Here is a 13,382-nt window from a genome sequence, read left to right on the forward strand (position 1 = left end):
GAGCGCAGTTTTTAAGAGGCGAGTGGCCACTGAATTTGGGTTTGGAAGTTGTCTGGGGAGGTTTAGGTTGGACCATTGGATTACCCGTTCCTGCAACCGTGTGTATTTTGATGTGGATTGCACATACAAAAAATTATTGATAAGAAATACGCTGAAAAACAAAAATAAGCAACTCTTAGCAGTGCACACCTCTAAGTTAGTGAATATACTTAAGGTAGATATGTAAGGAGGCCTATTTATAATTATATTTTGGAGATGATTCATGTTCATATGTTGCTGCCTTGTTTTATATTTTCTGGATGTCCCGTGACCCTATTATAAAGTAATTGTGTTCTATGTTAGGGTTGCCATATCTCCAAAAGTGAAAATCGGGACCGATTTATTTATTTATTTTGCCCGAAGTTGTTGAGTTGTTGTTTTAGGGGAACCTTTTTTCTAGTAAAAGCTACAATAATTTCTGAGTTTTGGAGCTATTTTAAGGCATTTTCAGCACTATTTATACATCTGTTGCTAGTTTTCCAGGACATTTGCCCGATTTTCGAAGAATAATCCAGGACGCCATTTTCAGAGGCATATTCCAGGGCATGTCCTGGAAAATCAGGACGCATGGCAGCCCTATCTATAAATCAACCACATACCATATTTCTTTTTTTGCTTTCCAATGTATCACAGATCATTTCAGGATTTGGGCCTCTGCTATTGGCCCTTGAACTCTGAGTCATGATTCACAGCTTGGAAGTTTAGACAGCCAACCACGTTAGGAGTGGGAGTGGTCCAGGCTTTCAGGAGTGATTCCCCGGGTTTCAAAGGAAGCAGCTCCTCTCCCTCCCTCCCTGCTGGCCAGGGAGGAGGGAGGCTCCAAGTGTGTTGCTTGGCTGCCCGGCCCACCCCCCTCCAGCCTCCTCTCGGGCCCTTCCGCCGCCATCCTCCTCACGGCTGCCCAACTGAGCGTCTCTGCCTGGGACCTCCCCTCTGCCCATCGCTGCCACTCCCGCTAGGTCGTAGTGTGGCTACGCCGCTGAAGGACCCGTATGAGATGGGCAGCCTGGCATGGCCTATGAATTGATGAATTGTCTCTGGCTGAGTTACAGAAAGCCTCAGAGACATCAACCTCTGCCAAGATACTAAGCAAGCAGCCCCTAATTATTATAATTATTTTATTTTATCATTTATACCCCACCCATCTGGCCAGATTGCCCACAATAAAAAGGATTTTATATATAAAAAAACAGTCCTCATGCATTTATGATCCGGGAAAATAGCGCTCATAATCAGTTACTGCTACTACTATGACTGCTATTATTATTTTTAAAAGAATGAGGAAGCTGTATTTCAATCCAGCAATTAAATAGTTTTTTTCCAGTGTCAGGGCTGAGGACAGCTTGTTCTGGAAGGAAACGAGCAATTTCCCGAAGCAATTAATTCAGAGGCTGCCAGTGCAAAGAGCCTCAAGCAGGGACTGGTTTAGATAACATCCAACACACCCATAGGCTTTTTTTTCCTTTTTTTTTTAAAATAAAAGCCCAAGCAAATTATTTACAACTGTTAACAAAACTCAAAAGCTCTCCTGTCTTTCTGAAGGGGCTGCTTCCGTTGCTTGTTTCCTCCTCCCTACCATCAGCAGTGCCTCACCTCTCCAAAAAGTGATGCCAGTTAGTTTCAAGGCCCAATGCAAAGTGCTGCTTTTGACCTATAAATGGCTAAGGACTGCAATACAGTGGTACCTCGGGTTGCAGATGCTTCAGGTTACAGACGCTTCAAGTTACAGACTCTGTTATCCCAGAAATATTACCTCGGGTTAAGAACTTTACCTCAGGATGAGAACAGAAATTGTGCTCTGGCGGCGTGGCTGCAGCGGGAGTCCCCATTAAGCTAAAGTGGTACCTCAGGTTAAGAACAGTTTCACATTAAGAACGGACCTCCAGAATGAATTAAGTTCTTAACCTGAGGTACCACTCCCGGACTGCCTCTCTCCATAGGAACCTACCTGGACCCTGAGATCATCACCTGAGGCTCTTCTTCATGTGCCTCCTCCATGAGACGTCCAGAGAGTGGCAATGCAATAAGGCACCTTTTCTGCCGTGGCTCCTTGTTTGTGCTCTCCCCAGAGAGGCTCACCTGGTGCCTTCATTATAACACTTTTAGGTGCCAGGCAAAAATGGTCCTCTTCATCCAGGCCTTTGGATGAGTAACATCCAAAACTGTTTTAAATGTGTTTTAGGAGAGGGGGTAATTGAATTGTTTTTGCTCTTTATTATTATGTGGGTGTAGTGGTTGGGAGTTACTCGTGCGTAATCCTGCTCCGTTTGAGCATCGGATTGCCTGGTTAAACCCTCCGGACTGCACAGCCCATCTCAGCGTGGCTGCCCTTAGTCACTCGTAGAATCTGTCTGTGGGCGTTTCTTAAAGCGCTGCCAACATAAGAGTTGTTTGACGCCCAATCGTTTCCGCCACTCACTGCGCGGGAGTCTCCTGCGCAGGGTGGGCGTGGGCAGCGGGGTGCTTGGGCTCTCCTCGTTAACTTCCAACGAAGAGTCCTGGAGCCCCTGCACCTCCCTGTCCCGTTGCTCTCCTGGATCCCTGGTGTTACACTCATTCTCTTCCCCTCTTTCCCAGCTGATTCTCCCCCTAGCGCTGGGACCTTCTCCTGCAGAATCAGAGACCCTCTCCTTCTCCCGTGCCTCTGATGTCAGTTCCCTGACAGTGGGGTTTTTTTTTGTTTCTTATATTGTCTTTTTATATATTGTGAACCGCCCTGAGATCTACGGATGAAGGGTGGTACACAAATTTAAATAACAACAACAACCAATACCAGGCTGAAGGTCTACCAGGCTTGTGTGTTGAGCATGCTTCTTTCTGGAAGTGAGTCATGGGCAACTGTAGCTTAAACCACTGAGCCTCTTGGGGCTGCGGATCAGAAGGTTGGCGGTTCGAATCCCCGCAACAGGGTGAGCTCTGTCCCAGCTCCTGCCAACCTAGCAATTCAAAAGCACACCATTGCAAGTAGATAAATAGGTACCACTCTGGCTGGAAGGTAAACGGTGTTTCCGTGCGCTCTGGTTTCCGTCACGCTGTTCCGTTGCGCCAGACGTGGTTTAGTCCTGCTGGCCACGTGACCCAGAACGCTGTCTGTGGACAAAGGCTGGCTCCCTTGGCCTGAAAGCAAGATGAGCGCTGCAACCCGATATTCGCCTTTGACTAGACTTAACCGTCCAGGGATCCTTTACCTTTTTACGCTCGCCAGGAGTACAAATGCACTGCGTCAGGAAGATTTTGGGCAGGACAGGATTCCAAACAAAGATGTGCTCTCCCAAGCCCACATTCCCAGTATGTTTGCACTTTTACCTCAGCAGCATTTGCACTGCCTTGGTCATGTGCGTGGAATGCAAGCTGCCAACACAGTTCTAGTTTACAGGTTTTCTATCCTGGGGCAGCACAACCTATTTTTCTTTTGCCCCTTTTCTCAGCTCACCAAGCTCAAACCAGCACCAGATTTATGGTGGTGCGGGCGGTTCCCTCGTACAGGGCACCAAGCCGAGGGAGAGCATAATAATAATAATAATAATAATAATAATAATAATAATAATAATAATAATAATAATAACAACAACAATACCTCTATTTATATGGGGTACCTACAGAGATCCATATTACCAAAGTCCACCCCTGCTCACACAACCCATTTTTGCACCAGTTCATTCACATTAAATCATGTATTAAAAAACTGCTCCCCTTTGCATGGATCCCCTGGCAACCCCCCACCCTCCCTTTAACAGAGTTTGCAAAACACAAGGGACTTCCATCAGCCTGTTCATTGTCACCCTGATCTGTTTCATAGCTGTCAACGTTTCCCTTTTTTAAAGGGAATTTCCCTTATTCCGAATAGGATTCCTCGCAAGAAAAGGGAGAAGTTGAGAGCTATGATCTGTTTCCAAAATGTTTCCAGGACGCTTGGCTATTGATCCAGCATTCGTTCTGATTTGCTTCCTGGGAGGTTACACGACATCGCGTCAAGCAGCTGTTACCCTACCGCTTCCAATGCATTCCCCTATCACTAAAAGCCCAGTTTGGGAAGGAAGCATATTGGTTGTGTAAGTGCACTAATCAGCTTCCGTTGTCTAACTCCAGTTTGCTGGTATGTGATTGGATCCCCCCTCGACCCCCTGAAAATAGCAACGGTCTGGAAGTGCCCTGGATCATTAATGGGTGCTGCCACGAATAAAGTCAACGAGCACATTTGCAATCCTTTAGGTTTTAATCATTGCTCCACTACACGGAGCATTCGTAAAGTGCCAACAGTGTGCAGGTGATGTATAGGAACACAGACAAGACATTGAGACACCTTGAATACCAGTTCATGTGTTCAGAATCAGACCTGACACGATCCTCCCCTGGGACTGTGAAGCCTAAGAATTGAAAAATTGGAAAAGTGGTATAATACGACAAAAACAGAGTGGCTTGCCAAATTATTACAATATGTCCAAAACAGTGGGAGAAATCGGAAGGATCTCAGAAGAGAAGGTAGACAAGGACTGGAAGGTGTTTAAAGGATATTTGCAAATTCATTTTGAGAAATCAGAACTCCTATTAGAATAAACAAGTTCTGTTATAAATACTGAAATACCAAATAATATGGATAACAGTGTATAACAGAAAATGAAGTAGAAAGTTGGTTTAATAGTGTGTGAAGGAAAGTAATGGAAATGGAAAGAAATTGCAATTGAGTAGATTGGAAGTCTAACACGGGGTGGGGTGAGGGACAGTGGTGGGAAAAGGATTGAATCTGGGTATGTTATGAATATTTTTAAGGACTGTATGAAATGTATGTTTGTTTGTATATCCGTAATATGTATGTATAAATGTATTAATGTTGAATTATTTCAATTTAAAAAAAAGAAAGAATTGAACTATGGGACTGCCTGTTTGGAGACATCCCCACACTGACATCTTCCTGCCTGGCCCTGCTATGTTTGCTTTTTGTCACTGTGGTAAGTGGAGGCGTTGTTGATGTTGTTATATTTAATTCTATCCCACTTTTCCCCCTGAGAGGAGCTCAAGGTGGCTCACAGGTGGGGTAGTAATTTAAAAGCAAGCGGGTGGCGCTGTGGGTTAAACCACAGAGCCTAGGACTTGCCGATCAGAAGGTCCGCAGTTCGAATCCCCGCGACGGGGTGAGCTCCCGTTGCTCGGTCCCTGCTCCTGCCCACCTAGCAGTTCGAAAGCACGCCAGTGCAAGTAGATAAATAGGTACCATTCCGGCGGGAAGGTAAACGGCGTTTCCATGCAGTGCTCTGGTTTGCCAGAAGCAGCTTAGTCATGCTGGCCACATGACCCGGAAGCTGTACGCTGGCTCCCTTGGCCAATAAAGCGAGATGAGCGCCGCAACCCCAGAGTCGGTCACGACTGGACCTAATAGTCAGGGGTCCCTTTACCTTTAAACATGTTGGGCAGTGTGGATGGAGGTCCTGGATTGCCCAGACGACAAGCGCTCTCAGCCTTGCTGATACTGTCCAAAGGAAAGCAGAGCAAGACTTTTGGCATCAACTTGGCTGCAGGAGTTGCCAGAAGGAGGCACAGAAGGAGCCATCCAACTTTCTTAGGGACTTCAGGTTTGTACAGGCTTCACTCCTTAGCTTTTTCTTCTCCCGAGGATATCTCGCAAGGCAGTGGAGGTTTAGGATCACCTTTCCCCTTCTCTTATATGGGCTACCTTCCCAGGTTGACAAGCCACATCTGCCCCTCACTTCCCTGTACAGTACGTTCAGAAACTGCCTTGTGGACCGCTACCGATCTCGTCTGCTCAATCTGCTGGAGCCTGTCTTCGCATGCAAGGGAAGGGTGTGTGTATGTTGTGTTAGAACATACAGATAATTACAATAAAAAACATAATTGTGTCAGCCCTTTCCTCACAAACAGTCGCTTCCCAACAGCACTGTTGGAATAAGAAAGTCTTCATTAGCCAGTGGAAGGACAAGAAGGAAAGAGCAAGTCTAAGTTCTGTATGGAGGGAGTTTCAAAGTCTAGGAGCAGTCATCAAAAAACAACAACCAGTTTCCAATATCCCTATTCCCTGTTCTGTCTTCTGACTGACCAAGAGCACCTTTGTCTTGTCCGGATTAAGTTTCCGTTTGTTCACCTTCCTCTGGTCCACTACTGATGACAGATTCTGCTCCAGAACTGAGACAAGCTTCCTTGGATTTAGGTGGAAAGGAGAAACAGAGCTGGGTGTCTTCATCATACTGACGATACCAAGCCCCAAAACTCTCTCCCAGGAAGGAATGTAAACAACTGTAATATAGTCTGGCTGTTAGTGTTGGGCTTTCAGGGTCCTTGATGTAATTCAGTCGAATTTCCAGGATGTGTTCCAGGATGGGATCAACAGTTGGTCAATGTTGTTGGTTTTTGGAACTGCAACTGCAAAGAGAAAAGGTCAGATACTCTATGAGCTCCACAAAAGATTTGGGGTTCATTTGACACCCAAAGAAATCAGCAATCACAAATGTGCACTTTAGATTTCGGTGAAATGTTATAAAGCCCTATAAAAGTAATGTATCTACAAAATCTTTTTTAGATCTGATTAATCACCTTTCCTGTAACTAGTTAACTAAGACTGGGTTACTGTTTGCATGTAAACTCCACAACAACATCACTCCTCTGATTTAAACAACAACAACAGCCTTAGTATCTAAAGAAATGTGCATACACACGAAAGCTTATACCCAGAACCACCTTGTCTCTAAGGTGCTACTGGACAATTTTTTTATTTATTTTGACAGCCTTAGTGGTGAGTGACAACACTGTTGTCCAGATAAAGATGTTGGGAACTGTAGTCCAATAGCATGTGGAGATATCTGTTGGCTACCTCTGGAGAAGGGCATGCCTGGTTGGCTGCAATCCTAAATAGGAACACTCTCTTTAGAGAGAGTGCAACGTTCTGCTGCAAGACCTGTTTGCCTTTATGCAAGTTATACAGTCGTACTTTGGATCTAAAATGCCTTGGTTCCCGAACAAATTGGCTCTCGAATGATCAAAACCCGGAAGCGAGTGTTCCGGTTTTCAAACGATTTTCAGAAGTTGAACGTCCGGCTTGGCTTCCGACTGGGAAGCTGCGCTTTTGTTTCTGAACACTTTGGAAGTTGAATGGACTTCTGGAACAGATTCCGTTTGACTTCCAAGTATTTTGGAGCTGTTTCAGTTCCAGTTTTCACTACTTGGTCTCTTTTGTTTTGGTTGGGGAGAATCATAATGACTGCAGCTCCCTCCAGTGGCTGCAGTAGGTTACTGCCCTGTAGATAGATAGATAATACTTTATTCGGCTATAAGCCCTGTACTGATTCTGGGGCAATTTTCTAAAAGGGCCTTTGCATGTGTTCTTCAGTGTTCTTCAGACAAAGATGGATGGGGAAATGTGTGCAGGGAGACTGCAATAAAGTTTGCTGCTTTCACCTCTGAGTGCCCGAGGCTGCATTTGCACGACACTGGTCTCATCCAAAAAGTAATAGCTCTTTGCAGATTGATCGTGCATTACCCCGCAGTGTGGCCATTTGTAAACAGGTGAAAACAGATCTAGTTGGTCCCAGCAATGGGCGTGTATCTACACTTGCCACATGGGCGTAGGCAGGGGGGCAGCTACCCCCCTCTAAATCTAATTGGCCAATTGCGTCTGTTCTGTTCTGCCCCTAAAATAAATCCTGGCTACGCCCATGACCTGCCCAATGACATTTTGGGTGGGTGCATTGCAATAGCATAATCACTGCTTCCTGCTTCATTTACCTGAGGCACGTGCAAAGGGGAGAAAACATGGATTACCGAAGCAAGGGGAAGGTTCTCCAATGTATATCAAGTAAGCTCACCCACCCTTGTGGGCAGCAGGCTCTAGAATCAAGCTATACAGATTCTAAGTTGAGGATCAGCACTAACAATTCTGGATTGAGGAAAATTACATTTTTGGTGTGTGCTACAAATGGGCTGGGACGTGGGTGGCGCTGTGGGTTAAACCACAGAGCCTAGGACTTGCTGATCAGAAGGTCGGCGGTTCGAATCCCTGCGACGGGGTGAGCTCCCGTTGCACGGTCCCTGCTCCTGCCCACCTAGCAGTTTCAAAGCACGTCAAAGTGCAAGTAGATAAATAGGTACTGCTCCAGTGGGAAGGTAAACGGCGTTTCCGTGTGCTGCTCTGGTTCACGAGAAGCGGCTTAGTCGTGCTGGCCACATGACCCGGAAGCTGTACGCCGGCTCCCTCGGCCAATAAAGTGAGATGAGCACCGCAACCCCAGAGTCGGCCACGACTGGACCTAATGGTCAGGGGTCCCTTTACCTTTACTTTACAAATGGGCTTGTGTGTGTACAGCGCCTGGTAATGATGAAGCTGCAAAGCTCATTCTGGCAGCTCCCACATGTTCCCTTGCAGGTCTCCATCTGCCCCCCCTTCCTGATTTACCAGATCTGCATCCGTTGCTGGTCCCTGAGGATGAGAAGTGAGAAGCTTTGCAAGAGAGCTGGTTGTACTCACCTGTGTCGTCGTATCAACCGAGTCCAGAGAGACCTGGAAACTCCTGTTTCTGTCTTGGCTTTCTGAGAAGGAAAGGGCCACAGAACAGCCAAAATGAATGATTGGCCTTAACAGAGAGCCTGTTTTCTCCATCGCAAAGCCTTCCTTCAGGGCATACCTTCCCGACTGCAGTTCTTTTCATTGCAGCCGAGTATTAAGACTCCTGTGCGCTTCAAAGAACAACAAAGGGAAGGGAGGGCTGTTGCTGAGAGCAGCAATGGGACGTGGGGAGGGGGGGGGAGCTACAGTACATACAAACCAAGAAAACACGTGTATTTTGTGTGTGTATTTTGTGTGTGTATATAAAACTAACTTAAAAAGCCTCTTGATTTTGTGTGTGTGTGTTTTGTGTATATCTTGATTGTGTGTCTGCGTGTACACACACACACACACACACACACACACACACACACACGTGTCCTGATTTGCTCCTGGTCTACACAGCCCTTGCAGCAGTGCCCTCCTCTTTGCTTTTTGCAAAGCAAGACCTTTGCTTTCCTGGAAGCCATCAAAACTCCTGGGCCGGCCCTGGTCAGCCCTGTGCACAGATTGGCCCTTGACCCTGCCACTCAGTTGCTCCGTAAAGTCACACACACAGGGAGAGAGAGTTTGTGGAATGGCTGTAGTCTGCCTGGACGCCAGGAACCCTTCCATAATATGGTGGGGAGTGGGTGCCTGCTTGTGGTTCCTCCACCAGAGACAGATGTATTCTGCACAGGTATAGATTCACGGCCTTGTTTTATCCCAGTGCAATATGTGGCACTGCTAAGAGGTCCCAAGCCTAAGCTTTCAAGAGCAATCCCTGGCCCATGGTCTTTGGCAACACACAGGCTACCTAATGTATGACATGAAGAGTCCTTACCTTCATTGGCAGCTCCTTCATTCATGATGGTCAGACCTCCTGAGGGCTTCCACTCTTCCTCATCTTCCTCATACCAGGCCTCAGCATCATCGGAGAAGCTGCAGGAACAACAACCAAGAGGTCATTACTAGGACCTGGAGGCAGACAGAAGGATGACAGCATTCAACATGTGCCAAGTACATTTTGCACCTAGCTATGGTTTTCCCAGTAGTGATGTATGGAAGTGAGAGCTGGACCATAAAGAAGGCTGATCGCCAAAGAATGGATGCTTTTGAATTCTGGTGCTGGAGGAGACTCTTGAGAGTCCCATGGACTGCAAGAAGATCAGACCTCTCCATTCTTAAGGAACTCAGCCCTGAGTGCTCACTGGAAGGACAGATCCTGAAGCTGAGGCTCCAATACTTTGGCCAGCTCATGAGAAGAGAAGACTCCCTGGAAAAGACCCTGATGTTGGGGAAGATGGAGGGCAGAAGGAGAAGGGGATGACAGAGGATGAGATGGTTGGACAGTGTTCTCAAAGCTACAAACATGAGTTTGACCAAACTGCAGGAGGCAGTGGAAGACAGGAGTGCCTGGTGTGCTCTGGTCCATGGGGTCACGAAGAATCGGACATAACTAAATGACTAAACAACAACAAAACCGGCCATTTGCAACCAGGTGAAGATGCCTGATGTCTCCACCACCTGGAGGTGCATGCCTGAGGATCCTCTCGACTGTTTTCACACACTAGCAACACATCCTGCAGAATTCTACCCATTATATTTTATCTGCACACTCAGAACGAATTTCGGCAACCAAAAGGCCATATTGAGAAATAGGACTTTCGAGCTATCTGGCCCCAAAATGGCAACTAGGCATTCTGTTTTGGTGACAGTAACTCTGGTTTAAGGAGCTATTTGGCACGTAACTTATATATCTGAGTTTCTAACACCGCTCTTCCAGCGCAGGCTGCCCTCTCCCTTAGCTAGCTCTTTTGCTAGCTCTTATGGTTCATAAGGTGGGACGCAGGTGGCACTGTGGGTTAAACCACAGAGCCTAGGACTTGCCGATCAGAAGGTTGGCAGTTCGAATCCCTGCAACAGGGTGAGCTCCCGTTGCTCAGTCCCTGCTCCTGCCCACCTAGCAGTTCGAAAGCACCCCTAAGTGCAAGTAGATAAATAGGTACAACTTTATAGCGGGAAGGTAAACGGCGTTTCCGTGCGCTGCACTGGTGCCGGCTCACCAGAGCAGCTTCGTCACGCTGGCCACGTGACCCGGAAGTGTCTCCGGACAGCGCTGGCCCCCGGCCTCTTAAGTGAGATGGGCGCACAACCCTAGAGTCGGACACGACTGGCCCTTACGGGCAGGGGTACCTTTACCTTTATGGTTCATAAGACTTATGCTTTCAGCTTGTGGGGAAGAATATGCACTCAGTCATCTAAGGACCTTGCTGTACTGGCTACCTTTGAACAGGTTGCATACCGATATCTCAGGGTTGTGTGTTCAAGTTCCACATTGGGCAAAAAGACTCCTGTATATTGCAGGGGTTGGACTAGATGACCCTTGTGGTCCCTTCCAACTCTACAATTCTGTGATGCTGTAGTGTGGCTTGTTTGTTTTTGTCGGTGGTAGTATTATTTGTACGTCATTTATTTTCCTCTATTTCATTTTATACATCTATTCCCCTTCCTTTTTGTTTTGTTTTGTTAAAAGTGCAAATAAAAATAAAATAATAATACGTAAAAAAAAAAACCCCAGCTAAAATGCTCCTCTCACCCTTTGTCATCCGCTGCTAAGACATGGGGAAGAAAATGTTCATTTTAGCAGGGGATTCCAATGCATAAAATCCCCTTCTAAAATGAAGGAAAGCGCCTTTGTTTTAGCAGCACCTTGAGAGATGCTCTGAAGTCCACGGTTTCAAAGCATGTTGCAGCAGTTGGCACCGTGGCATCGGGCGACTGACCCTGCAAGTTCAAACCTGATCCAGCTCGTGGGACCAAACAGATCCCTTACTCATTGCTACAAAGGATCCCAGGAAATCACTAACTCATTAGGTTCGGCTCCCTGCCAAGAAGGTCCAGAAATTTAGGTTATTCTCCTCCAGGCTGCATTTTACCCATGCACTTCTTGTGCTTCTTACCTGGAACGAGACTTCCTCCGTCTGGCTCTGAGGAGGAATATCGCCAGGACGGTGCTGATCACTGCAAGGACAGCCAGCCCAACCCCAAAGCCGACATCGCTCTTCCGGATCGGTGTTTGGCAGCGATCATCCATGTACCAAAAGGACTCCACATCACTGCACCTATGGGAGAGATGTGCAAGTGGTTTTAGGGGAGCGCATTCCCCCTTCCCAAGGCCTTGCCGGGTGTTAGAATTCCTGCTCCGTGATTGCAGTCATGGGACTGTTGTCTTGCACATGACGGTATATGTTTTGACTCCACAGAGTGGAAAGTGACGAAGACAGGATGTTTGTGTTACTGTGTTCCGTGAAGTGGGACTATTGTCCTTTGTTCATTTTCTCTTTGCTGTCTGATGCTAGAGAGAGAGGGAGCCATGTTGCAGTGCTCCGTGTGTGTTAATATGTAAATAAAGTAATTAGCCAAAATGCTGAGTTGCTGAGGTCTGTCACGTGCATGATGTGCAAACTCTGTGGATCCCTAAATGTGTCTGTTGGCATCGGTTGCTGTGATGTTTGGGCTGAAGAAAGCTTTTGAAGCCCCCAAACGAGCGACCAGGAGGGAGAGAACATGCCAGTCAGACATGTGTCTCTGCCAGGGTCCTACTCGAGTGTAGGACAAGTGTATGGGAGAGATGTGCAAGTGGTTTTAGGGGAGAGCATTCCCCCCTTCCCAGCCCATATCTGGATTTTCTTGCAGAGGGGAAGAAGAGGAACAGGGCTCTTTCAGACTGTCACAGTTTTCAGCTGGGATTCTATCACGTACTGGCACAAATTCAGGTTTGCAATGGGATGCCCGGATCCAGGGATATTTCTGCTATCCGCTCCTCTGTCCACTTACCTGCAGTAAGGGCCTCTTTCAGATATGCTACATAAGCCATTGTTGCAGTTCATGGTGTTTTTGGTGTCCCTGGTGCAGTCGGAGATACAGCGCAGCGTGCCTGTGGAGTTATCGGGGTAATAGTAGTCTGCATATCTGGGATCGATGTTTTTTCTGCAAGCAGCTGGGAAGGAGAAAGAAGAAGAGACCACTGCCACAAAAACTGCCAGGACCTTCATGAAGCCCTTAAGGCTATCATGGCTTCTCGCTTTGTCAGGCAGAGCCCCAGATTCCCAGATGCAAGCCTTTCCCCTCTCTCCTTAAAGAAACCTAAAATCTTTCTCCACCTTTTCATTCATTGCAGCGGCCACCCATCCACCCACTAGAGCCCAGCAGGGCTGCACTGTGCCCCCCCAATAAACCCAGCTCCACTTGCTCGCCCAGCTGCCTGCCCCTCCCCTCCCCTTGGCCAGGACTGTCTGGGACCAAAGTCACACTCAGGGAAGCGGAGGCAGCTCAGTGGGTACTGCCGATGGGGGGAAGGCGGTCCAGGGCAGCAGCGACTACGACAGTGGTTCCCCACCTTTCTTGGCCATGCCCCACCTAAGCATCTCTCAAAGCCCAATCGCCTTCTAAATCCAGCCCATGGACGGTCCAGGAATCGGCGTGTTTATACATGAGTAGAATGTGTCAGTAGTAGTGAGGCATCAGGCATAAGCCTGCATTTTATTAATGTTTGATCAGGACTTGTATATTAAAGAAGGCTTAGATTTTCAAAAGTAGATTTTCAAATGTTTCAATGCCAGGCAAAGAAAACACTGGCACTGTTTTCCTAGACAAGGGCCCCTTTGATTTATAGCAGAATACAATTCTCAAAGTCGTAAAGGCTGAAAATACAGACTAAGCGCAGGACATTGACCCTACATGTTACAGAAGATAACAAAGGCAGAGATAAATATAATTAGGAATGGGCAAATAGTAAAATGATACCATG

The 13,382-nt window shown here is 47.1% G+C and overlaps 1 protein-coding gene across 1 annotated transcript; it reads right to left on the reverse strand.

The window, feature by feature from the left end:
* Positions 1-5,431: 5,431 nt before the first annotated feature.
* Positions 5,432-12,627, reverse strand: LOC310691704 (mucin-3A-like; the record flags this gene model as incomplete). The annotated part of the gene is made up of 5 exons (XM_083471568.1): positions 5,432-6,414; positions 8,513-8,574; positions 9,414-9,511; positions 11,533-11,694; positions 12,410-12,627. The coding sequence occupies 5 exons, from the start codon at positions 12,625-12,627 to the stop codon at positions 6,376-6,378; spliced, it is 579 nt and encodes a 192-aa protein (XP_083327694.1). The 3' UTR covers positions 5,432-6,375.
* Between the last annotated feature and the right edge of the window lie 755 nt (positions 12,628-13,382).

This window comes from Podarcis liolepis (genome assembly GCF_965112155.1).
Source record: "Podarcis liolepis genome assembly, chromosome: 13".
Classification (NCBI taxonomy): Eukaryota; Metazoa; Chordata; class Lepidosauria; order Squamata; family Lacertidae; genus Podarcis; species Podarcis liolepis.